Here is a 25337-nt window from a genome sequence, read left to right as displayed (position 1 = left end):
AAGACATGGCTTGAATTTTTGAGACATTCCTAAGTACACTATTCTACTAAGGAGCGTGGCTATAGTTTATTATCCACTCTGCCCCATGGAGCAATCCTAAATATCATGGAAGTGTAATGTAGGTACAAAGAGAGAAAAAAATGAGAATTTCCAGACTATGTCTTTAATTTAGCATTCAGAGTTCTATCCCTAGGGAAAAACCACCACTGTGCAAAGTTTATACTTTCCCAATAATGTTGATCATTTTCTAAGTAAAACTGCAAAAGATTAACCATACATTTGTTGTTTGTTTTTTTAAAAAGTGTTTATTTTTTACTAGTAAGGATGAAACCAGGCAAAGAGGTTTACAGAAAAAAATGTGCATATATAAAGAAATAGCAAAATATTTTTGGTCATAATTTAGAGACAAATTAATCTATAAAAAGGAGAGAGTTTTCCCCAGTTCATCTCTTCCCTGGAAGAGTGTAATAAGAACAGGCTCTCAGTTCCGTGATATCCTCAATAGGCCTCGGACACGTCTGACAAGAGCTTGTATGAAACTATAGCGAGATCGAACTTTTGAATATAATCCTTCAATGTCCAGAAGTTTCTTTTGTAGTGATTCTCCAAAAGCATTGATGGCGTCAGCCTGAAGCTAGAGGTAACACAGAGGACATTTCATTATTAAAGCTGCATTCTCAAATATTTCTTTTATTCTTCCAATTTAAAATACCTTTGAATCTTTTATGTTGCCCTTTCTCATGTACCAAATTTTTAGACCCTAGAATTTATTCATGCTGTTTCCCCCCTCTTTCTTTTCTTATAAAAATGTGTAAAATTGCCAAAACCGGTTTGGCTCAGTGGATAGAGCGTCGGCCTGCGGACTGGAGGGTCCCGGGTTCGATTCCGGTCAAGGGCATGTACCTTAGTTGCGGGCACATCCCCAGTGGTGGGTGTGCAGGAGGCAGCTGATCGATGTTTCTCTCTCATCGATGTTTCTAGCTCTCTATCCCTCTTCCTTCCTCTCTGTAAAATATCAATAAAATATATTAAAAAAAAAATGTGTAAAATTTAAAATCTCCTTTAAATAACAACTGTTGATGCTGCAGTTGACATGTAGACATATGCGCAAAAACATTTCCTGAAGGGCCAAACAAGTTACTGAGCGGATGCCTTGGGAGGAAAAAACAAAGGATACATTGGAAAGAACTTTTATTTTTCCTTCATTACACAATTTAATAAGACAAAAATGTACATGTTTTTACTTTATAAGTGGGGGAAGGAATCTGGCATACACTTTAGACCTCAGATGTATTTTAGAATGCCTATGTAGTTCCAGATGGATCTTTTTGGTATTACACTGAAAAGCTAAAATCAAATACAAAATTAGGTGAATCTACCTACCTTCTGTTTTACATTAAAATTAAAGCACAGAGTGAGGTTATTTATTAATCCTGCATGTCTTCTAACTTTGTAACAGACCAGTCTAATGAAACAGTCATGAACTCAACATATAATTACTAGACATCTTCTGGAAGATCTATTCTTTAGCTAATTCTGCACATGGCCTCACTGACATTAGCTTCCCTACACAAACCACACTACGAAATAAATTAGTTATAAAGTCACTAAGAGGCAAATGCAGTCAGGGCTAGGTGACAGCATGGTATCTATAATGTCCGGCTAAGCACGGGTCTGAAAAATGCTGTGCCTCTGCCCCTTTTTCCTGGATAAGGCCCAACCTTCAGCTTAAGAAGGGCAGTGACCAAAAGGGTTTAGAGAAGAGCACAGGTTTTATCAAATCATGGCCAAGGACACGAATTTTAGCTGCCTAGGAGCAGTTCTAGTTGTAATTCGTTTTCCTTAATATTACACATCCTGATAACTGCTTTGTTCCTAAGTCTTTGTATTTGTTTCATATGAGATTTTCATTTTAATTGTTTTAGAAATGTTCTTCATTTAATTTCAACACTACTGATCAAGGGGTTACTAAGTACATAATACCCTATACAGTCATGTGCCACATAATGCCTTTCAGTCAACGTCGGACTGCATGTCTGACAGTGGTCCTGTAAGACTGTAATGAAGCTGAAAAATTTCTATCACCTATTATCTTCATTGCCATCATTAATAGAAAAAGGAATGTTCATAGTACATTATCTGCTTACAATCAAATCTATGATGAAAAAAAGAAACAAACCAAAAACCACCAGGGATGTATTTCTGATGAGAATGACACCTCCTCAAGAAGAGCCTCAAGCAGGTCCCTCAGGAGGGATTGCAGAAGACATTGTTATCACAGGAGATGACAGCTCCATGTGTGTTACTGCCCTGGAAGACCTCCCAGTGGGACTAGACGTGGAGGTGGGAGACAGTGATAGTGATGATCCTGACCCTGTGTAGGCCTAGGTTAATGTGTGTGCTTGTGTCTTAGTCTTTAACAAAAAAGTTTAAAAGTAAATAAACAGAAAACCGCTTAAAGCTTATAGAATAAGGACATAAAAAATATTTTTATACAGCTATACAATGGGTTTGTGTTTTGAGCTGAGTGTTATTACAAAGGAGTAAAAAAGTTTTTTAAAAATTTAAAAGTAAAAATGTCACAATAAGCTATGGTTAACTTATTGAAGAAAGAAAAAACTTAGTTTAGTGCAGTCTAAGAGTACAGTGTTTACAGTCTGCAGGAATGTACAGTAATGCCCTAGGCCTTCACATTCTCTCACCTCTCACTCACTAACTCACCCAGACCAACTTCCCATCCTGCAGGCTCCATTCATGGTAAGTGCTCTATACAGGTATACCATTTTTTATCTTTTATAGCATATTTTTACTGTTGCTTTATTATATTTGATATGTTTAGATACACAAATACCATTGGGTTAAAAGTGCCTTCAGTATTCTGTACAGTAACATGCTATGTGTACAGGTTTGTAGCCCAGTAGCAAACAGGCTCTGCCATATAGCCTCGGTATATAGTAGGCTATACCATCTAGGTTTGTGGGAGTGCACGCTATGATGTTCGCACAACCACAAAACTGCTTATCGACACACTTCTGAAAATGTATCCCTGCCATTAAACGACACATGACTGTATAATATTATAGTCTACTGGAGTTAAATTTTTAATGGTTACTCACAATCTCTCCATTAAATTTTCTAAAAAATTAAGTGTTGTCAATTTATGCCTATAAATTCTACAAAGTTAATAAAAAATTTTGGGAATTTCCAGATCTTAATGCCTACCAATTATTAAACTCTTACTAGGTTCCAGGCACTATCCTAGGAGTCTCACATATGAAACTTCAGTTAATTCTGAAAAAAATTCTCTGAAGTTGCACTATCTTTCCCATTTTTCTATGAGAAAATGGAGGCTCAGAAGTTAAGTTGTTCCAAGTCAACAGCTGTTGGGTGGCCATGCCAGAATTCAAATCTGGCCTTTCTATACATCCTGAAAATTACAATCTTACTAACATACTAGACTTCTCCTTTTTCCTTTCAGAAATTAAAAAAGAGCACAGAATTGAACCTTACCTGGTCTATGTCATGTTGGCTCACTACTGTCAGTCCACTTCTAAAATCCATATTGGCTTCTGAAGCAAAGGAATCTAGAGACAAAAGACATACTCAAACCATCTCTGCCATTTATGTCTACAACACTGTGGAAGAACCTGGAAACAATGAACCACAGTGCCATGGAAAACATGGGACAAGACTGAGAACCTTATTTCAATTTTCAGTACATGGAAGCCCCCAGGAAGCATTTCGCCCGTCTAGGCCAGGGCTCGAAAGCTTGTCTTCTGTTTCCCCCCAAGGGACCCAATACATGGTCATCAATGACAGAGGCTCACTCCAGCAACGAGAACCCTGGCCTTGGCAGACCCACTTCCATTCTTTTGGACAGTTACTTGTGAGCAGGGGACGCTGGAGCTGGCTCACCTCTTAATTGAAAGAAGATGAGGAGCAGCCGCTAAGATGCTTTTATGCTCTGCACAATTTCCCACGGCTAGAAGTAAAATACAAAGTAAAGCTATGCCTAATACCTAAGTAGCTCTCAATTATCCAATCGACTCTTAGTAACCTAGACACAGAAAATAAATTAAAATGTGACTAGTTTTTCAAGGCACTGAAATCCAAAGAAATTTATGGTTCATTAATTTGCAGAATAATGTTTACCTTGTAGCCTTCTGCTTTTTAACAATGTCCTAGAGGCAAACAAAGAATCTTGAGAATCCGTGGGTGTGCAATGTAACAAGTAGTACTCCAGGTGGCGCCAAAGAATAAATAGGCAGGTCTCTATGATAACTACAAAAGAGCTCAGGTAAAGGAAAAATCCCAGCAAGTGCTTTTTCCAAACCAGTTTCTGAGGAGGAGAAAAAAGGAGAGACTGCACCACCTAGTGATGTACCCACAGCCTCAGTAAACAGCCAGAGATAAGACTCCACAGAAGATGTCTCCCCAGAAGCAGCAAGATGTGCTGAGAAGGAGGTGGGGACCGTGGGGCATTGGGCCAACAGTCTCCAGTGTCCTTGTCTCCTGTCCAGACAGAAAGGTTCTGTACATTATCAGGGTTACTAGCTACTCTAAAGGAAAAATAATTCTATTTTGAAATATATCAGGCATTTACTGAGGAAAAAACAAACAGTAATTATGACCCTTTCCATATGGTTTTCATGCCCAAATAACATGAGGATAAATAAACAGTTCCTACATTTGCAGGTTCTCTTAAAGGTCAAGTTCCACTGTGATTTTGTTAAGGATACAAGAACAAAGGGAAAGCAGTTTAGCTCGATTGTTGATCAGCTTCACTAAACGCCGTCTTGCTAGAACATATTTCTGGGCAGTGGAGATTTTATCAACACCAGCAGGCATCACAGACTGACACAACTAAGAAAAAGAAACAAATGCAGTATTAAGAATGACACAAACTGTCACAAAAATTAATGAAAATGTACTGTAAGAGGGTTACTTGTGATAAGCACTGTGAAAAACATTCAAATAAATCTAAACATCCTGGCAGGCAAGAGTCACTTTCTAGTCAGGAAGCTAATAACACAAAAAATGAAGCAGTTGAATTACAAATGAATAGTCATCTGTTGCTTTTTGAAAAACTCCTGTCTCTGAAACAGACATTTCTAATCAACCCTGAATTTCCTGTCAAATTAAGACAGAAGAGAACAGCAGGTTTTTCCAGCAGCAGGTGTAACAATGCCATGCAGCATTTCTGTAACAGCTGTCACATATCTTCTAAGAAAATGTAAAGTAGACTTCTAGAGCATAAGAAACATGATCACCAACTAGAACCTTTGCGGTCACCACTGTTTGGCAGACCTATAAGCACATGGTTCAATTAAAATTCAGACACTGTCTCTGGCAGAGGGTGTTCTGAAGTGGGGACAGTGGAAGGTCACGTACTTTATTATGATGCTACAGTTCCTCTTGTGAGTACTAGCATCGCCCATAAGCTGGCATAAGGGGGAAGGGCTGCCTGATGTAAGCCACACAATTTCAGGGACTACCTGAACCCAGTCAATAACTCCTGACTCAGTGGACTTGCTAGCTATGGCTTTGGGTATTCAAACTTCCAGTGACTCAGGTTCCTCATCAGAGAAATGAGAAGAACAACAACATCCGCCTCATATGTTCATAGAACTTGTAGCTCAGGGCCTGGCACATTATAAACATTCAATAAACGTTCCCTATGATTATCAGAAGAGTGGCAAGAGGGAGTAGGCACTGACTACTCTGAAGAGTGACATGGAGTTTTTTAGGAAAGCTGGTGAAACCATGAGTGACAAAATGGTCCAGGCTGCCATAGGACAGAGGAAGCTGCAGCAATGCCAAGAGATGCCTGTGCCAAATGGGAAAGATGGCAGGCTACTTAGGGAGCAAGCCTGGCAACTCAGTATCTTTAGCTACAATAAACACCAGGAAATAATTCTGGGTAATTGAGAGCAGGCAGTCACTTCTATTACTCCATCTCCTTGCCTGAAAATTTTACTAAGCAGGTACTGAAGATACTGAAGGTAGAGACATCTTACCTAAGGAAATCACATCTACTGAATAAGCACCTGTAGTAGAAGCCTCAGTTTCTCAGCAGACTTTAGAGTATAAATTATCACATACAAAGACCAGCTGCCATTCTCCTGGTGGCAGGTGGTTTTCTTGAACAGGTGCTAAGGTGAGGGACTCTTCTTCAAGTCACATAGAAGAAGAATTTCAATTCCTTTTGTCTCACTGCATACGTCATCTTTACTCACAAGTCTGATATCAGTACGCTGGTCCTTATTAGTGAAGTCAGTGGCTTCACAGCCCATTATAAGATTCATACCTCTTTTATCTCATCTGGTGGAAGTTGCTCTACATTTTGTAGCTTGTTGACACTCCGCCGATGACTGTCATAGTAGCTGAAGAAATCATTAGCGCTCTGTTTCAGTAGGTAGACAATAATGCCCAAACCAGGCAGGCGCCAATATGGAACTACTGGAGCTTGGGTATCTAACAGAGTTGAGGATAAAAAACAATGTTCCACATGTAAGCATTTTATATGAATTTCAAATGACCTGTTTTAAAACAAGGGATGCCCAGGAATTTAAGGGCATGTAAACTATTATTAAAACCTACCCAAGACTACTTTTAAATACCATTGACAGTTCAAAGGAGTGGTTAGGAGCTACTCTGAGTCCATAATCAGGGGTGAACATAAGGCTGAAGACCTTGAGAGAATAAGGAAATGTGACTAATGGACACAGACAGAGCTTACCCTTTACTGACTAAAGATGTCTTTCAGAACTCTATGTTAGTTATAAACCTTAGCTATAAACCCCACCCCAACCCCCAACCCCCAGACCATATACACAAGTTTGGAGTTTCCTGACCCCAGGTGAGTAACTCCTGCCTCACCCTACTGCTCTAGTTACATGGGTTCATTTCCAGTCTGCATCTTTCTGGTTGCTGAATTCCCAGCTCAAAGTCATTCTTCCAAAGAAAGAAGGAAAACACCAATTAAAACTTTCAAAAACTAGAGGCCTGGTGCACAACATTCGTGCACTGGAGGGTGGGAGGGGTCCCTCAGCCTGGCCTGCACCCTCTCACAGTCTGGGACCCCTCGGGAGATGTCCGCCTGCCAGTGGGGAGTGGGCCTCAGACATCCCCTGAGGGGCCCTTAGTGCTGCCTCAGAAGCGGGAGAGACTCCTGCCACCACTGCTGTGCTCGCCAGCCATGAGCCCAGCTTCTGGCTGAGCAGCACTCCCCCTGTGGGAGCACACTGACCACCAGGGGGCAGCTCCTGTGCTGAGTGTCTGCCCCCTGGTGGTCAGTGCATGTCATAGCAACCAGTTGTTCCATTGTTCGGTCAATTTGCATATTAGGTTTTATTATATAGGATAGCATTGGATTTGAACTTTAATGAGTCTTTTACCACAGTAATTCCATTTGGGCAGCAAAACAAAATGATCTGCCTTTGACTTGACCACCTTCTGATGAAGGTACAAGGAATGGCGAGGTGTCAGAAAAGTTGCCTGCAGAGGGAACAGCTAGAGAAAATACTACTGCTACTCTACAGACAGCCTGTGTGGGCAAATAGAGCACTGTTCTCTATGACTGATGGATTTCTTCAGAAACACCTTAGCAACTTCAGGTTCAATTTGGAGACATCTTTGTTGAATAGCCCTAACGGCCATGAATAGTGAAGGAGAGATTGGCGTTTGCTTCCTTCACTACTGCCGCCCTTAACTTTGCTCCAGAGTCAGATCTCATGGGTCTTCGTGTGGAAGGGAAGAGAGAAAACAGCCCCTTATCAGTGGGTGCTGACACCAACCAGGATATCCCAGACACATCTGATTTCAGGTTTCCATTCCAGTCTTCATTGAAGATGATACAGGTCATCACATCTACACAGAGCCTCCTCCTGGTGAACTTATGTACCCTGGTCCCCAGTTAACATTTGTGTGGTATCTCCCCTGGTAGAAAGACATCTAAAGAGGATAGTCTAATGCTAAGATTACTCCATAGCATTTTAGGAGCTCTCACACTGACATGCTCAAGTCTAGAAAAGACCAGTGTTCACAGGCTATCAGACACAGACATCAGATGAAGATGGCTCCTAAGAAATTTGACTACAGAAACAGATTCCACAGGCAAGATCGTGAGGTCTGGCAATAGAGGTGCTATAGGAAAGTGTCCCTGGATCACAAGTAATAGTAAATATATTAAATGATAACAATAACAACAATAATGAAAATAATAATAGCCAACATTTAGGTATTGCTAAGGGCCAGGCACTGTTCTCAAACACTTTACATATATTAGTAGTAACACATTTAATCCTTACAGTCATTCATTGGAGCAGAGCTTGTTATTATTGCTATTTTACAAATAAAGAAACTGAGGCACGAAGAGGGTAAGTAAATTTTCTGAAGTCATACCAGCTGTCACTTATAGAACTGGGACACAAATCTAGGCAGTTCGTCACTTGTCTGTGCTCTTCACCACTAGGTTCAAGTGCCTCTCTATGACTCAGTGTTCTCAAACCTACAACATACCATGTCTAGAACTGGCAGAGGAAAATATGCTTGTTAACTCTTTTAGAAGCCTGAAGGAAAATAAAGATCAATTATAGGCTTCATAAAGTTCATCTTTAAGTATTAAAGATTAAAGAATGATAATTATTTGTGAAAGATTAAAATGAAGTTTTAATAATTACTACTGATACATTATTAGCATATGATTAATGTTTTTTGAAGACTAAATGACAAAATTAGGATTTGGTTTGAAAATCTTGTGTTTTTTAAAAACTTAAGATTTAAGGGGGGAAGAGAAGGATTGCCCTCTTGATGCAGTCAGGTCTTCATCAAGATACAATCACAAATTGCCAGATAGAGAGGGGATGGATGAGGTTAAATGTCACTGCTGGGTGATATGCAAACCACTGTTCTGAATGAGGGGTTTAGGGTAGGACTGCCAATCATTCCAAGGTGAAGATGATCTTTCACCGCTGCTGAACCACCCAGCGAGCACATGTGAGGATCAGTATCTCCCTAAAGTGGGACTCCTTTTTATTCTAGTGATCTTCCTGGAAGCAAACTTTTTGAATACAGGACAAAGCTAGAACTATGTAGAATTAATTTGCTTAATTATGTCAAAGCCATTGTTTTATATCTCCAATCTAAATGCTTTAATATCCATTTATAGCTACTTCTTCAATTTCATTAAGACATACTCTTACCTAAGTAAGACTACTCTCCAAATGAATCATTGAATGAAAAGTATCTTTTAAGTAAAGGTAACTTGTTAGATATTAAGAACTTCTGCTTCCAAGTATGACAAACTAAAATCATACCAGACAACAGGTAAAAAACCTAGACACAAGCCGAAACCGGTTTGGCTCAGTGGATAGAGCGTCGGCCTGCGGACTGAAAGGTCCCAGGTTCGATTCCGGTCAAGGGCATGTACCTTGGTTGCGGGCACGTCCCCAGTGGGGGGTGTGCAGGAGGCAGCTGATCGATGTTTCTCTCTCATCGATGTTTCTAACTCTCTATCCCTCTCCTTTCCTCTCTGTAAAAAATCAATAAAATATATTAAAAAAAAAAAAAAAAAAAAAACCTAGACACAATACAAAAACAACTACCTGACGGGTACCAGAGTGAACAGAAGCAGGCACACGGGGAGGAAGTGTAACATACAATTTAAAATTACCCCACATGCGAATAACTAAGAAAGCAGAAGACATTCTCAAAAGACAAGAAAACCAATCAAGTCTAATCTCAGACGAACCAGATGTTGGAAATTAGTGAATGAGGGTTTCAGAGTAGCTATTCTGACTATCCTAACCAAGAGAAAACAAAATGTGCTCACAGTCAATAAAAACCACAGGATATCTCAGTAGAAAAAATACAAATGATATAACAAAGCCAAATGGAAATTCTAGAACTGAAAAATAACATTTCTGAAATAAAAAACTCACTGGATATACTTAACAGCCAAATGGAGCTGACTCAGGAAAGAATAAATGAACTTGAAGATAGAGCAACTGAAAATATTTAAGGAAATGAACAAAGAGAAAAATTTTTTTTTTTTTTTTTAAATGAACAGTCTCAGGGACCAATTACATGCTATCAAAACAGTCTACTAGCCAAAACCGGTTTGGCTCAGTGGATAGAGCGTCGGCCTGCGGACTGAAAGGTCCCAGGTTCGATTCCGGTCGAGGGCATGTAACTTGGTTGCGGGCACATCCCCAGTAGGAGGTGTGCAGGAGGCAGCTGATCGATGTTTCTCTCTCATCGATGTTTCTGACTATCTATCCCTCTTCCTTCCTCTCTGTAAAAAATCAATAAAATATATTTAAAAAAAAAAAAAAAAAAAAAAAAAAAAAAAAAAAACAGTCTACTATATGTTTGGGGAGAATGGGGCTGTTACATTTTCATATTTTCACCCAGCTAGCTTATTCTCCAAACCTAGGTCCTTCCTTTGGGGTCTCAAGTACTATTGAAAACTATACTTTGGCCACAAGACTCTTCTAGATTTATCCTCAGAAAATCTAGACTTTCTCTATTCTCTCGAGCTTCCCAGTCTATCCACAGGTCTGACAATAGTACTTCCTCACCACTCCTTAAAAACTTGGTTTAAAATTTTCCCATTGTTACACAAAGAAAAACAAGCACATCTTACCAGAGCCAACTAGAGCTTGTCATAATCATAACAACTTAATTCCTCATATACAGAGAGAAAGAACAAGGCCCACCTTGCCGGGGTCCATCTCTATTTATGGTTTCTGACAGGCTTGGGGTGAAGAGGCACACAGCATGCTGAAAGGTAGGGGAACTCTGCATCATGAGTGACTGGCAATATTCCATGACATTGGCACAAATCTACAACAAAGAGCAGTAACAAAAATATTAGCTCCCAAATGTCCTAATATCATTGAAATCCAGATATGAAGAACAAAGTTATGATCAAATTGTAAAATGACCAAAAAGTTATAAATCAATATATAAAATTACTCAAATGTTACTTTTATCAAATATTTCTAAAACATAAAAACCTTAAAGAGTAGGTACACAGTTCTCACTCCCCTTACCTGTTGCATAGCGAGTTCAATCTCATCTTTCTTGTTCACTCTGTCTCCTTCCACATTATCATCTTGAAATTTAAACTGACGGAGTCTGTCAGAGCCACCAAAGCGACTTAGTAGTCCCAAGCACTGGCGCTAAAAAAGGGAAGACATTTTGTTAATATCTAGTTAAATGTTTAAAATTAGCAGCCTCTCTTTCTTGAGGGCTATAAAAAAAGAAAAACTTAGGGGAGAGTGGAATCACTCTTTAACACGTCTGATTTCTTATTCTAATGAAGGCAACTAAAGTTAACACTATTAAATTCACCTTTTTGCAAATGTCTATGCTTGGCAGTCAACTCATTACAAGAATACCAATTTTATTTTAGCAGTGAGTGAATCCCAACTAGAATCTAAGTGTTTGCCAAAGAATTCTCTATCACACCAAATAATTCCTTGGTACATACTCACTAAAAAAACACAAGTCAATAAACAATGAGAAGCAAAGTGAAATGGCAAATGGAAGACAATCTGTAACAAGCACGGCCATGCCCTAACTGGTTTGGCTAGGTGAGTGTCGGCCTGAGGACTGAAAGGTCCCAGGTTCGATTCCAGTCAAGGGCACATGCCTGGGTTGCGGGCTTGATCCCCAGTGCGGGGTGTGCAGGAAGCAGCCGATCAATGATTCTCTCTCATCATTGATGTTTCTCTCTCATCATTGATATTTCTCTCTCTCTCTCCCTTTCTCTGTGAAATCAATAAAAATATCTATAAAACAAAAACAAGCATGGCCATGATAATTGTCCACTAAAGCTCAAATTTAAAGGCTGTTACTCCCATGACCACTTCTGGGGACTTCATAAAGGTGCCACATTTCTAGAGTGATAGTAGCAATTTCTACCTTCCATAATACCTTATTTAAACTGATATTTAAATAATAAGTTTGGATAAGGCAAAACATATTAAGGAGACTATAATATAAACTCATTTTGTCAAAACAGTTATGTCTATTTTTAACATTTATAACTGGCTGTTTGCTATTCTTACAGATAAAACAGATGCACTAAAACATGTCCAAGAGGTCAACTTACGAATAATTCATCAAAGATATTTTTTTCTCCCTACCAATGAAAAAAGTGAAAAGACTGAGGGGAAAAAAAGGAGTATTTGGGTTTTGTTGGTGAGAGTGCAACCCTTTTTGACGATAACTCAAAATGCACTATGTGTATATCCTTGGACCTAGTGATACTGGTTATGTTATTTAATCTATAGTTTAAAATTTTGTATACAAAAATGCTGAAGGCAGCATTTACTTTTGGAAACTTGAAAAACAGTTTATGAAAAGAGGATTGGTTAAGAAAATTACTGTATCAAAAACAATGAAATATAAATTCTAGTACATAAATATAATTATTCTGTAGCCAATAAAAAGTGAAGATGATTAAAGCAGGCCAGGAGGCTCCCAGAAAGACTATGATATCTAATTGATAAGCTATCTAATATGTCTGAATATACTGATAGGAAGTTACACAATTGGAGAAGAGTTTGTGAATAAATTAGAAATAGGTACATAAAAGTCAAGCAAATAAAAAAAGAAAAGTACATATTCAAGGGAAAATAATGTTACACAGAAAAGTAATATATTGTCCATGACAATTACACAGTAATAATAATATAACGCCAAACATTGATCTAATCAAAATTATGGTATAGTTATGCTGAATGGGGGGGGGAGGGTAATAAGAAATGCACATATGTTATGATGGAAGAAAAGGAGTAAAGAGATCTAGATTCTTAACTTCTTCAATGGGAAGTCAATGATGATTCCTAAAATTGGATAATCAAGTAGTAGCAATATAAGCATGTTATTTAGAGATAACAAGAATCAATTAAAATAGTTGAAAGGGTTTGCCCAAATCCAGACAGCAGATTGGGGAGGATGAGTGAAGGGACTATTGTATTTTGCTAAAAGTCTTACAACTCCTCTTTGAAGAAATAAGAATCAGTTACCTGGAATCTTCCAATATGTCCCTGTAGCTCCATTAGGGATCCTTCATTTACATCAACATCCAGTTCACTTAATATACCTAGAAAATTTGGGATGCCTTTAAATGTAGTTTTATAATTAATAAAATAAAAACATTAAAAAGCTAAAAGGAACAGTTCTAGTCTTTTACAGTCTTTATTTGCATAAATAGATACAGACTTTACCAAGAGGATTTTGGAGAAATTTAGATATGCAATCTAAATCTAGATCAATTAGTGATTTTAAAAGGCACTTTTTAAAGTTTTTGAGAAAAATCTACTTTTTATCTATAGTTATAAAAGCTAAAAATTTCTAAAGTCAGCAGTAAATTATTTTTTCATGAAAGAGTTTAGAATATAAAACACTAAGAATAAAATGCATTTCTTTTACCTTTTCTAGGTATTGTATCATTTGATTTGTTCTTTTCCTTTAGTCAAACTAGTTTTGCACATATGCAAAAGTTTCCATTCAACTTCTCAGTTTGGACCCATTTCAAAATTCCTAAATCAAGCTGATCAATTTCTTACAATACCATGGACTCTCTTTATCTAGCCCTCCAAGCAAACCCACAGGTCATTCTCCCATTGGTTTCTTTCTTTCTTCCATGACCATGGACATGCTGAGGAGAACCCACCTGAACTTGTCTTAGCCACCCTAACTTTCTATGCATTTTCACAACCTCTTTAATTCATTTATTTCCAAGCATATGCTCCATAGCCTATAACCCAGAATCTTAGCCTTTGCTCCTTATAATGACAGTCCTCTTTGTAGATTTTTTGGCCCATGACCTCAACACAAACCTACAGGATATACTGGCACATGCTGGCTTGTTATGCCTCACCTGAGCTTCATTACTCCACTAGATGCCAGCCCTGCCCACCTCCTCCTCTGGGAGTCTGCTCCCAGATTCACTTTCTTTTCTAGCATACTAAAACTTCCCTGCCACAGAGGGTTTTTCCTCACTACAGTATTTGAAATGTGTCAGGTCTCTCTTATATTCCAAAATAAGGCAAAAACCTGGTTCATGTCAAATGCTTGAAATGTTTTCTCTGTATTTGCTGCTTGTAATTCTTATGCCCTTCTTTCCCATCTTAACCACCCTGAAAGCTGGATTTTGTACCCAACACTATCATGGAACTGCGGCTTTTTCCTTTGTCCTCGAACTTTCTGTACTCTGCAACATATGTTGCTATTCCCCATTCTTTCCCTTTTTTTGGTTTTGTTTTTTACCCCTGCACACCAACTGCTGGTTCTATTTAAAAAGACCACCAATTCTCAGTTTCTGTAGGACCGTTTTGTTAAATGCCACCTGACTACTCTGTGTACCATAAGTATCACTTTCAACTTTAAAATCCTTTTCAGAATATCTGTGGGTCATAGAAAAATTAACCTGTCAATAAGTATTTGAGGAGGTATGACATATCCAGTACTGGGCTAGGCAATATGGGGTATACAAAGTTATAAATGGACTTATAATTTAATGGGAACTTTTAAGACAAATTAATGGTATTATAGAATAATACAAAACAGTATGTAATCAAGGACCAAACTGTACAGAGTAGGGTTGATAGGAATGAAAATTGTTTTAAAAACTGGAAGGGTATCTGGCATTATCTTTTTTACAAAAAAATGTAAATATATATATATATATTTCTGACCAAGCAATGCCAGAAATGTATCAAGCCTACCAGCTCAAATTTGCAAAAATGCGCGCACACACACACACACACACACACACACACACACACGGTTATTAAATACCACACAGTTGAATTTTTAAGACTGGAAACAGTCAACATATCATAGGGGTCTGGTTAAACAACAGAGGTCTGGTTAAGTATGTCACAACTGGAAACCTATGCAGCTAATTAAAAAGAATGAGGTAGGAGCTATATGTGCTGATGAGAAAAGATAAAGACACAATGGAAAAAATGTTACAGAACAGTATGTATGGTATAATTTCACTTGTGTAAGGAGGGAAAATTTTTACACATACCTGGAGAATAATTTCTAGAAAAATAAATTAAATTGACATCTGGTTCCTTTTAGACAGCAGAAATTGCTTTACTCTGTTCTTTTATTTTCTTTGAATTTATCAAGAGCATGTTAAAATAAATGCTTTTCTGAATAGCTTTTTTAAAAATATATTTTATTGATTTTTTACAGAGAGGAAGGGAGAGAGATAGTTAGAAACATCGATGAGAGAGAAACATCGATCAGCTGCCTCCTACACACCCCTGTGGGTGATGTGCCCTCAACCAAGGTACATGCCCTTGACTGGAATAAAACCTGGACCCTTCAGTCCACAGGCCAACACAATCCACTGAGCCAAACTGGTTAGGGCTGAACAGAATCTTAATACTGACATAGTCAAATGATGCTATTAGCTAAACAGACAATTTTTAGGTGTTTAAAAAAGTAATGCAATGGGGAGATATGGACACACGTAATACCTTAATCAATAAAAAAATGAAAAAAATAAAACTTGGGGGTTGGAATCAGATTAGTGATTCTTTTTGTTCCACCTATTGGACCTTATATTATGAAATATTTTGTAAACCAGACAAAGTGCTTATTAAGTAATGAATCATTTTACACTAGCTGTTAACCATTAAAAACATAAAATTGCTGGTCAAAGTTCTCAATGAGTACAAATTACTCTCCCTCTACAAAGGTTCATATATTTTCTAATAAAAAGATTAAATTGTTTAAAAAAAAAAAAAAGTAATGAAAGGAGCCCTAGCCGGCTTGGCTCAGTGGATAGAGCGTCGGCCTGCAGACTGAAGGGTCCCAGGTTCGATTCAGGTCAAGGGCATGTACCTTGGTTGCGGGCACATCCCCAGTGAGGGGTGTGCAGGAGGCAGCTGATCGATGATTCTCTCTCATTGATGTTTCTAACGCTTTATCCCTCTCCCTTCTTCTCTGTAAAAAATCAATAAAATATATTATTTTTTTTAAAAAAAAAAGTAATGAAAGGAAACTTCATCAAGAGAACCATTTTGCCAGAAGATTTGCTAAAAGGTAAGTCTCTATACCTAACCTAGGACTTCTGGGTAAAGAAGGTAAATTAAAGTAGCATCACAGAAATGCCCCTCCTGTCATCAACCTAAAAAATGAACAAAATTCACCAAAAAAGGAAAGGAGCCAACTTATGCCATAAATAGTGAAGAATAGCGGTAGCTAAGAAAGAAAAAAAGAGAAAATCTGGTGGAGTAAGCAGCATGATTCTGCTTATGGCCCTTATCTCCTCCTCACAAGCAGTATGGAGGAAAGAAGATAAAACAACAGACTCTTGAAATTTCTCATGGAGACCCTGCAGTCTGCACAGAAGCATATTGGAATAATTAGGTAAGACCTGCAGAAATCGAGAGAAAAACCATTAGGAGGAGAACCACTTTACAACACTACAGCACCTCAGTAGAGGCAAGGGTGGCCTGACTTGGTTCTGTGGAATGAGTTGGGAAAATGAGAATAAGCCCACTGGACACATCACAGCTGGGTGGAGTGAAGAAGGGCAGCTCTTCAGAATGAGCTGAGGCCCTAGCTGGTTTGGCTCAGGGAATAGAGTGTTGGCCCACGAACTGAAGGGTCCCAGATTCGATTCTGGTCAAGGGCATGTACCTTGGTTGCAGGTTCCCCAGCCCTGGTCAGGGTGTGTACCGGAGGCAACCAATCGATGCATCTCTCACATCGATGTTTCTCTCTTTCTAGCTCTCTCCTTTCCACTCTCTCTAAAAATCAATGGAAGTATATCCTTGGGTGAGGATTAACAACAACAATAAAAAAAAACCAGAATGAGCTCAGGCTCCAAGTGCCTCTATAGGTACCATACTCTGCCCTGCTAAACACTCCCCGCTCAGGTACAGAGATAGCCCCAGAGAGGAAAAAATATTGAGGGTGGTGGCATGGAATCAGGGGTTGGTCTCAGACTTCTCCAACACAAAAAAGGGGGTAGTAGTGCCTAGTACAGCCGTGGGCAAACTACGGCCCGCGGGCCGGATCCGGCCCGATCGACTGTTCTATCCGGCCCGCGGAGCCGAAAGAGCGGAGGGTTCTCTTGCTCTCCCCTCCGCTCCTTCACCAGCAGCAGTGTTAACATGGCAACGTCGGGAAACACGGCCGCAGCTCCTTCTTCTGAGAGGGCGGATTTATATCCGCACATTCAGTAGAAGGAACAACCTCTCAATTTTCCAGAGGCTCCTTGTAATTAATGCCCGCGGACGCGTCCCCCGACATCACCCTGGGAATGCGTAGACACGTTATCGTGGTGATGTAGGGAGACACGCCCCTGGAGAGCACAGTATCAGAGCATTAGCTAAAAAGGAGACCAACAACACTGTTCCCACTGAAGTTGATGTTTTAAAGACCAAAAACCTTTCAACCCAGTCTACATTGCCATCTACATCTACGTCCCGGGCATAATTTGGAAGTTGCACTAAAGAAAATGTTTAATTTACTGTTTACACATTTTGTTCTTTTCTATTTGTTTCAGTTTTAAATTATTTTATTACATTTAAGTTTAATTTGAAAGGCTTTTGTACCTTTCCTTTGTTAGGCAATTTTATTTTGCCTTTGCCATCTTCAATATAAGGTATGTTATTATGCTATGATTCCTCCATTTTTTGAAGTTTCAAATTATAATAATTAGTGTTTAGATTCTTCTTGTTAAAATGTTTGAAATGAATAAAACTATTGAAATAAAAAAAAAGACTGTACCCTTTTATGTAATGATGTTTACTTTGAATTTATATTAGTTCACACAAACACTCCATCCACGCTTTTGTTCCGGCCATCCGGTCCAATTTAAGAACCCACTGTGGCCCTCGAGTCAAAAAGTTTGCCCACCCCTGGCCTAGTAGGTAAGTGCACAGGCTCAGAAGCCATTCTGTCTAGGAAACGCTTTATTACCAGTATTTTCTGTCACTTTGGAAAAGTTAACCTCTCTTGTGCCTCAGTTTCCTCATTGTCAAATGTGGACAATAATAATTATACCTCATAAAATGATTGTGAGAATTTAAAAAACACTCATCATTTTATCTTTCACATCAGGAGTTAACAGACTATCTAAAATTTACATGCAATTAAGAGATTAAGGGGACTCTTGCCCCCTCCCCATGTGGGAGTTTGTATTTGTTCTTCAATAAATCTAAACCTCTCCTATAAAAAAAAAAAAAAAAAAGATTAAATTTTTAAAAATGACCAAAATATCTTAATTTTTCATAATCATTTTTAAGAACTAGTATCTCTTAGACTCTTGTGGTAAAGAAACATTTGTCTGGAGTTTAGCAATGTCTTCAGTTTCTCTTCAATTAGTTTTTTATCTGTTAAATTTATGTAAAACTAGAGGCTCGATGCACAAAATTCATGCAAGGGGCTTAGCTCTGGCAGCTGCAGCAGCTGTCTCAGCCCTCACAGCCCAGCTTCATTCGGAAGGGTGTCCAGAAGGACATCCAGAAGGTCACTCAGCTGTCCGGTCTAATTAGCATACTATGCTTTTATTATTATAGATTAGTTATTTTCTAAAAACTGCATGTAAAAGGTAATCTCATTGGTATAAATTACCTCTGTACATCTCTATTTCTCTCTGTCTCTTATGTGCATTGTTCAAACATGGAACAATGTTTGAAAAGCTACTTACCAAATGTTAACTTGTGGTAATTTCTGGGTAGTGGGATTTTAAGTGTTGATTATTTTCTTGGACTCTGAATTTTTTATAAGAGTATATATCATTTTTACAAATATAAACTTAGTACAGTAGGTCCTCGGGTTATGTCAGAGATCCGTTCCTGCGGCATGACATAACACAATTTTCGCCGTAAGTTGGAACCCACCTACATCACTCACACGGAGCACATACACAGCAGTAATGAAGTGAAACAGTAAAAAATATTTAAAAGAAAGATAACAATTCCTGACCTTAATTTGTGGTAAATAAATAATAAAAAACATAAAGCGCAGCCGAAACCGGTTTGGCTCAGTGGATAGAGCGTCGGCAGGCGGACTGAAGGGTCCCGGGTTCGATTCCGGTCAAGGGCATGTACCTGGGTTGCGGGCACATCCCCAGTGGGGGGCGTGCAGGAGGCAGCTGATCGATGTCTCTCTCTCATCGATGTTTCTAACTTTCTATCCCTCTCTCTTCCTCTCTGTAAAAAATCAATAAAATATATAAAATAAATAAATAAATAAATAAGAACCAGCTGAGGGCCCCTATTCCAGCCTCACTATCCTTTAAAAAACAAACAAACAAACAAACAAAAAAAAACATAAAGCGCATATGTACGTACGTCGAAATGACGGAACTTTATTTTTTATAAATGAATGAGATGGTGACGTTAACCATGAAACGATGTACGTCAAGTCTGACGTAACCCAAGGACTTCCTGTACTTCAAAGTAATAAAAACCTCATTCTATTAAGTGCACATGTAAGTTTGAAAAGAATTATTAGAAGTCTGTTCAACGCACTCAACTCACCTGGAAGTGCTGCTTTACTTATAATTCCTGTGAGCAGAGCCAGTTCCTGCAAAGACCCGGCACTAACGTCCTGGCAACGCAGGATTGCTTGTATGGTATCAGAATGCGAAATGAGAAACTGCAACACCTAAGCCGAGAAAAAGGAGGAGAAACAAAGACACAGAAGTGAAAGAACAGCCCTAGCTGGTTTGCTTCAGTAGATAGAGCGGCGGCCTGTGGACTGAAGGGTCCCAACTTCGATTCCAGTCAAGGGCACATGACCAGGTTGCGGGCTCAGATCCCCAGTAGGGGGCATGCAGGAGGCAGCCAATCAATGACTCTCTCTCATCATTGATGTTTCTATCTCTCCCTCTCCGTTACTCTCTGAAATCAATAAAAATATATTTTAAAAAATAAAATAAATAAAAAAAGAAGTGAAAGAATAGAAAATTATAAATGTATAACTCATCTTTTTTGTAACACTGAAACAAGTAATTCAATGTAATGAAGAACATTAAACAAGCAATTGTCTTTTGCACTTACATAGTTTATTTCTTGAAGAAGCAAACACCTAAAATTCTTAAGAAAGCTAAGGGATTACTTCAAAGTTTAAAAATTAATATATTTAGCCCTGGCTGGGTAGCTCAGTTGGTTAGAGTCGTGGTCAGCAAACTGCGGCTCGCGAGCCACATGCGGCTCTTTGGCCCCTTGAGTGTGGCTCTTCCACAAAATACCACGGCCTGGGCGAGTCTATTTTGAAGAAGTGGCGTTAGAAGAAGTTTAAGTTAAAAAAATTTGGCTCTCGCCCTGACTGGTTTGGTTCAGTGGATAGAGCATCGGCCTGCGGACTCAAGGGTCCCAGGTTCGATTCCGGTCAAGGGCATGTACCTTGGTTGCAGGCACATCCCCAGTGGGAGGTGTGCAGGAAGCAGCTGATCGATGTTTCTCTCTCATCAATGTTTCTAACTCTCTATCCCTCTCCCTTCCTCTCTGTAAAAAATCAAGGAGTCAACCAATGAGTGAATAAATAAGTGGAACAACAAATCAATGTCTCTCTCTCTCTCTAAAAATCAATAAATTTAAAAAATTAATATATTTAGAGGCTACTGTAGAAGAATATAACTTAGAAGTAGTGTATGGAAACTATTGTTTAAACCCTATTTTATTTCTTTTATTTTCATCCAGATGGAACCAGAACATGAGTTTAAAATCAGTGGGTATGAAAATGAGTTACTGAAGTGGTTCTATGAAAGTCTGCTAATATGACATGGGGAGAATCACATAAAAGCTTTTGTTTAGTTCTCTTTTCCTTTGGACAGGGTAAAATGACTGAGCTCAAAACCCTTACCTTCAAACTCTGCCTTTCCACCTGGGATTTACAGTGCACCATCATGGAGAACTCTATTTTCACATACAAGGTGTCCTCAACTTGATCATAAATGCTTTCACAGAGATGATGCCCAAACGAGCCGAACATGTGAGTCACTCAGGAACTGTGTCCCCTTTCAATTTTTCAATTCGGATTCCTGATCTTAGCCCATAATCACTGGACGTGGAGCTCGGTAATCTGTATTTTTTAAAGATGCTCCTTAGGAGGTTCTGCTGTAGTCAGTAAGACTGGTATCAGAGAACTGATGTCTTATACCACTATGGCCAACTTCTACTAAAAAGTCATAATCATAATACTGTAGAAGACAAGGGAAGTGTTTGAATATTAAAGAATTGACTCAAAGGCCCAGCATGAAAGGGTAGAATATCACTTAGACTAATTCAGTACAAAATAAGGTGGCATCTTAGAAACAGCGGCATTCGAGGGAAGGTAGGGGAGGGTGGGGGTAAGAGGGAGAGATCAACCAAAGGACTTGTATGCATGCATATAAGCCTAACCAGTGGTCACGGACAACAGGGGGGTGGGGGCATGCGTGGGGAGGGGTTTGGGATGGGAATAGGGGGATGAAGACAAATATGTGATACCTTAATCAATAAAGAAATTAAAAAAAACAAAAAAAAAAAAACAGCGGAATTCTATCTTGATGAGATAATCCTAACTGATGGCAGGAAAAGCAGATAAAATTACCATAAATTATTAGGACATAGTTCCTGAGGGTATCACAGTAATAGAGCAATACAATAAGACTGTAGATTCATAGTGACAAGCCTAATTAATCAGTGAAAGGCTAAATTATATGTTGTGTTATTATTAGTTTAAAGAAATAATATATATATTTTTTGTAGGTTTCACTGAAAAGCAATGAAAATAAAACTAATTTTTGGGGTGCTCAAAAAAATTATTGAGTTTGAAAATTCACTTTTTTAAAATATATTTTTTTATTGATTTCAGGGAGAAAGGAAGAGGGAGAGAGAGCTAGAAACATCAATGATGAGATGTGCCCTTGACAGGAATCGAACCTGGGACCCTTTAGTTCACAAGCCGACACTCTATCCACTGAGCCAAACCAGCTAGGATGAAAATTCACTTATTTAAGTTACTTACTTCATTCTCTAAATAACACAACTAAATGTGGTGTATCATCTATCTTTTGTATTTACTGCAAGGCCTAACATGGTATATAGCCTCATCTCAATAAATACCTGGTTAAATTACATTTTAGAAACCAGCTTAATCCTATCACAATAACAGTTTCCTTTACTGAAGAACAAATTTAGATCTCTTGCTTTCCATCTCACTGTTCTATTAATTAGCTGTGGTGTTTCATTCAAACAAAGCTAAAAACAGGCCAATGAAGTTCAGAGTAAAGTATAGGGCCCTGTTTTCGATACCCAATTGGGCCACAAACAGGATGATTACAGTCAATTCACTCATGCTTTCTATCCTAGGATTTCTGCATTTGTAACATGAGGATTTGGCATGAGACAACTTCTACATTAAGGTTCCCCTTACCTGCCCTGCTGCCTGCAAGTGCTGGGCCATGCTAGACGTGAGGATGACCTGGCATAAGCGGAGAGCTGGAAGGAGAATCTGACGGTACCGGTCCACTGGAGTCGGGATGAACACAGGGGGGTCCCTCATGCCAAACATGCTTCATTCATTTCCACCGAACAAGGAGAGAGCAACAGTGCAAGGGTGAAGGTACACTCACACGTCCCTGACCACCTCTTTTCATGGCAAACCACCACAGAAGTTATTTAAATTTTAAAAATCCTTAGTAAGAAAATCTGCATAATTTGAAAAGGCAATGCTTGAAATTTCCTCAATGTATTTAATCTGCTCGAAATGTAACCTTGGGCCAAAGAGACTATGAGTAAGAAACAAATAAAAACAAGTCTTTCCCCAAATTTCCCTCTCCTGTTCCCAAAGCCAAAAATTAATCTGCATTTATAGTCTATTATATTTAAAAAAATATATTTTAAGTTAAAATGAGGTTGTAAAAATTATTTTACTTTTAAAGATTAAGTCTCAGATCATTGTAGTTACAAAATTATTACCTATGAGAAAAAAAACCAAGATGGCGGCATAGGTAAACACCTAAACTGCTGCCTCGCACAACAATTTCAAAACTACAACTAAAAGACAAAACGGACATCATCCAGAACCACATTAAGGCTGGCTGAGTGGAAATTCTACAACTAGAAGGAAAGAGAAAAGCACACTGAGCTCAGAGGAGCTGCAGGAAGCAGAGGTACTGAGACGCGTGCGTGGAGAGGACTGGCAACTGAGTGTGCGACTGGCTTTCTCAAGCAGGAGGGAGACAAAAGCTCCTGACTGCGCTGAACTCCAGTTCCGGGCGAGACTCTGGGGACCCAGACTCATACAGGGTGAAAATGGACTGTAAGGAAAGAGAAAAGCACACTGAGACTCAGAGGAACTGCGGAAGGCAGAGGTACTGAGACGTGTGCGCGGAGAGGACGGGCACCTGAGTACGCAGTTGGCTTTCTCAAGCGGGAGGGAGACAAAAGCTCCCAACTGCACTGAACTCCAGTTCTGGGCGAGACTCTGGGGACCCAGACTCATTCGGGGAGAAAATGGACTGTCTGGCAGCGGGCGGAACTCGAGGGTGGCTTTCTATCAGAGGTGCTTGCAGCGATTACCACAAGACACTGAGACACAGGGGCCTATTAGGGCAGGGCTGACGGGAAACCAGTGCTGTCTGCTCCACCCTAAGACTCCGCCCTATCCAAGCTGAGCACAGAGGCTTTTGCAGGTCTTGTCTCATAAGGATGTCTCCAGCACAGAAGTTCTCCCAGCGTAGACACAGCTGATCCTCACAGCCAATTGGCCTGGAGGTCAATTCCTCCCAATGATACAAACAACAATCAAGGCTTAACTACAACAAGGCTGTGCACACAGCCCACAAAGGGGTGCACCAAGAGTGTCCACCTCAGGTAACTGGGGAGGCTGAGCCACTGGGCCCTGTAGAACACCTGGCACACAAAGCCACGCTATCAACTCAGGGAAGCAGTGAAAATGCGAAGACAAAGAAACAGGTCACAAATGAAAGAAATGGAGGAAAGCAAACGACTGGATATAGAGTTCAAAACCACGGTTATAAGGTTAAGAATTTTCTAGAAAAGGCTGATAAATTTAGCGAGACCCTCGAGGATATGATAAAGGACCAACTAGAAATTAAGCATACACTGACTGAAATAAAAAATATTATACAGAGATCTAACAGCAGACTAGAGGATCGCAAGAATCAAGTCAAAGATTTGAAATACAAAGAAGCAAAAAACACTCAACCGAAAAAGCAAAAAGCAAAAAAAAAAATCCAAAAATATGAAGATAGTGTAAGGAGCCTCTGGGACAACTTCAAGCGTACCAACATCAGAATTATGGGGGTGCCAGAAGAAGAGAGAGAGCAAGATACTGAAAACCTATTTGAAGAAATAATGACAGAAAACTTCCCCCACCTGCTGAAAGAAATAGACTTACAAGTCCAGGAAGTGCACAGAACCCCAAACAAAAGGAATCCAAAGAGGACCACACCAAGACACATCATAATTAAAATGCCAAGAGCAGAGAAACCAAGATGGCGGCATAGGTAAACACCTAAACTGCTGCCTCGCACAACAATTTCAAAACTACAACTAAAAGACAGAACGGACACCATCCAGAACCACAGGAAAGCTGGCTGAGTGAAAATTCTACAACTAGAAGCAAAGAGAAAAGCTCACAGAGAATTGGAGGTACGGCAAAGGGTCTTTGTGCGTGCAGAGAGGAAGGGCGGCTGAGAGCCTGGCTGACTTTCTCTGGCTGAAGGGGGAAGGAAGCCTCCGACCGCACTGAACCCCAGTTCTGACTGCACTGAACCCCAGTTCCGGGCGAACCCCTGGGGACCCACGCTCTTACGGGGGAGTCTGGACTCTCGGGCGGAGACTCGAGCTGGGAAAGGCAGAAGTCTGAAGGCGCACGCGGGCCAGTGCGCACAAAGGCTGCGGAGGTTGCCACAGGCTTTCCCTAGTGGAAGGGAGTCAGAGGATTCTGACTGCACTGAGCCCCAGTTCTGACTGCAGTGAACCCCAGTTCCAGGCGAGCCCCTGGGGACCCACGCTCTTGTGGGGGGAGTCTGCACTCTCAGGCGGAGACTCGAGCTGGGGAAGGCGGAGGACTGAAAGCGCACATGCGCGCAAGGGCAAGGCTGACAGGAAGCCAAGACTGAGACTCCACCCCATCCAAGCTGAGCACAGAGGCTATTGCAATTTGCCAAGTCTAATCCTATAAGGCTATCTCCAGCACCGAACTTCTCCCAGCATAGACACAGCTGATCCTTACAGCCAACTGGCCCGGAGGTCAATTCTTCCCAGTGATACCAACAACAATAAAGACTTAATTACAACAAGGCTGTACACACAGTCCACAAAGGGGTGCACCAA

The 25337-nt window shown here is 39.7% G+C and overlaps 1 protein-coding gene across 1 annotated transcript in view; it reads right to left on the bottom strand.

The window, feature by feature from the left end:
• Positions 1-295: 295 nt before the first annotated feature.
• Positions 296-25337, bottom strand: part of NUP205 (nucleoporin 205) — a 94067-nt gene continuing 69025 nt past the window's right edge. The window contains exons 34-43 of the mRNA XM_080663423.1: positions 22408-22546; positions 19527-19653; positions 13038-13114; positions 11055-11183; positions 10719-10845; positions 6308-6474; positions 4740-4863; positions 4153-4281; positions 3511-3584; positions 296-634 (exon numbers count right to left, since the gene is read on the bottom strand). Coding sequence (XP_080519549.1) covers positions 482-634; positions 3511-3584; positions 4153-4281; positions 4740-4863; positions 6308-6474; positions 10719-10845; positions 11055-11183; positions 13038-13114; positions 19527-19653; positions 22408-22546 — 1246 coding nt within the window. The 3' untranslated portion in view covers positions 296-481. The remainder of the gene's footprint in view (positions 635-3510; positions 3585-4152; positions 4282-4739; positions 4864-6307; positions 6475-10718; positions 10846-11054; positions 11184-13037; positions 13115-19526; positions 19654-22407; positions 22547-25337) is intronic.

The sequence above is a fragment of the Plecotus auritus genome (genome assembly GCF_963455305.1).
Source record: "Plecotus auritus genome assembly, chromosome: 4".
Taxonomy (NCBI): domain Eukaryota; kingdom Metazoa; phylum Chordata; class Mammalia; order Chiroptera; family Vespertilionidae; genus Plecotus; species Plecotus auritus.
This window is presented reverse-complemented; position numbering and strand designations above follow the sequence as displayed.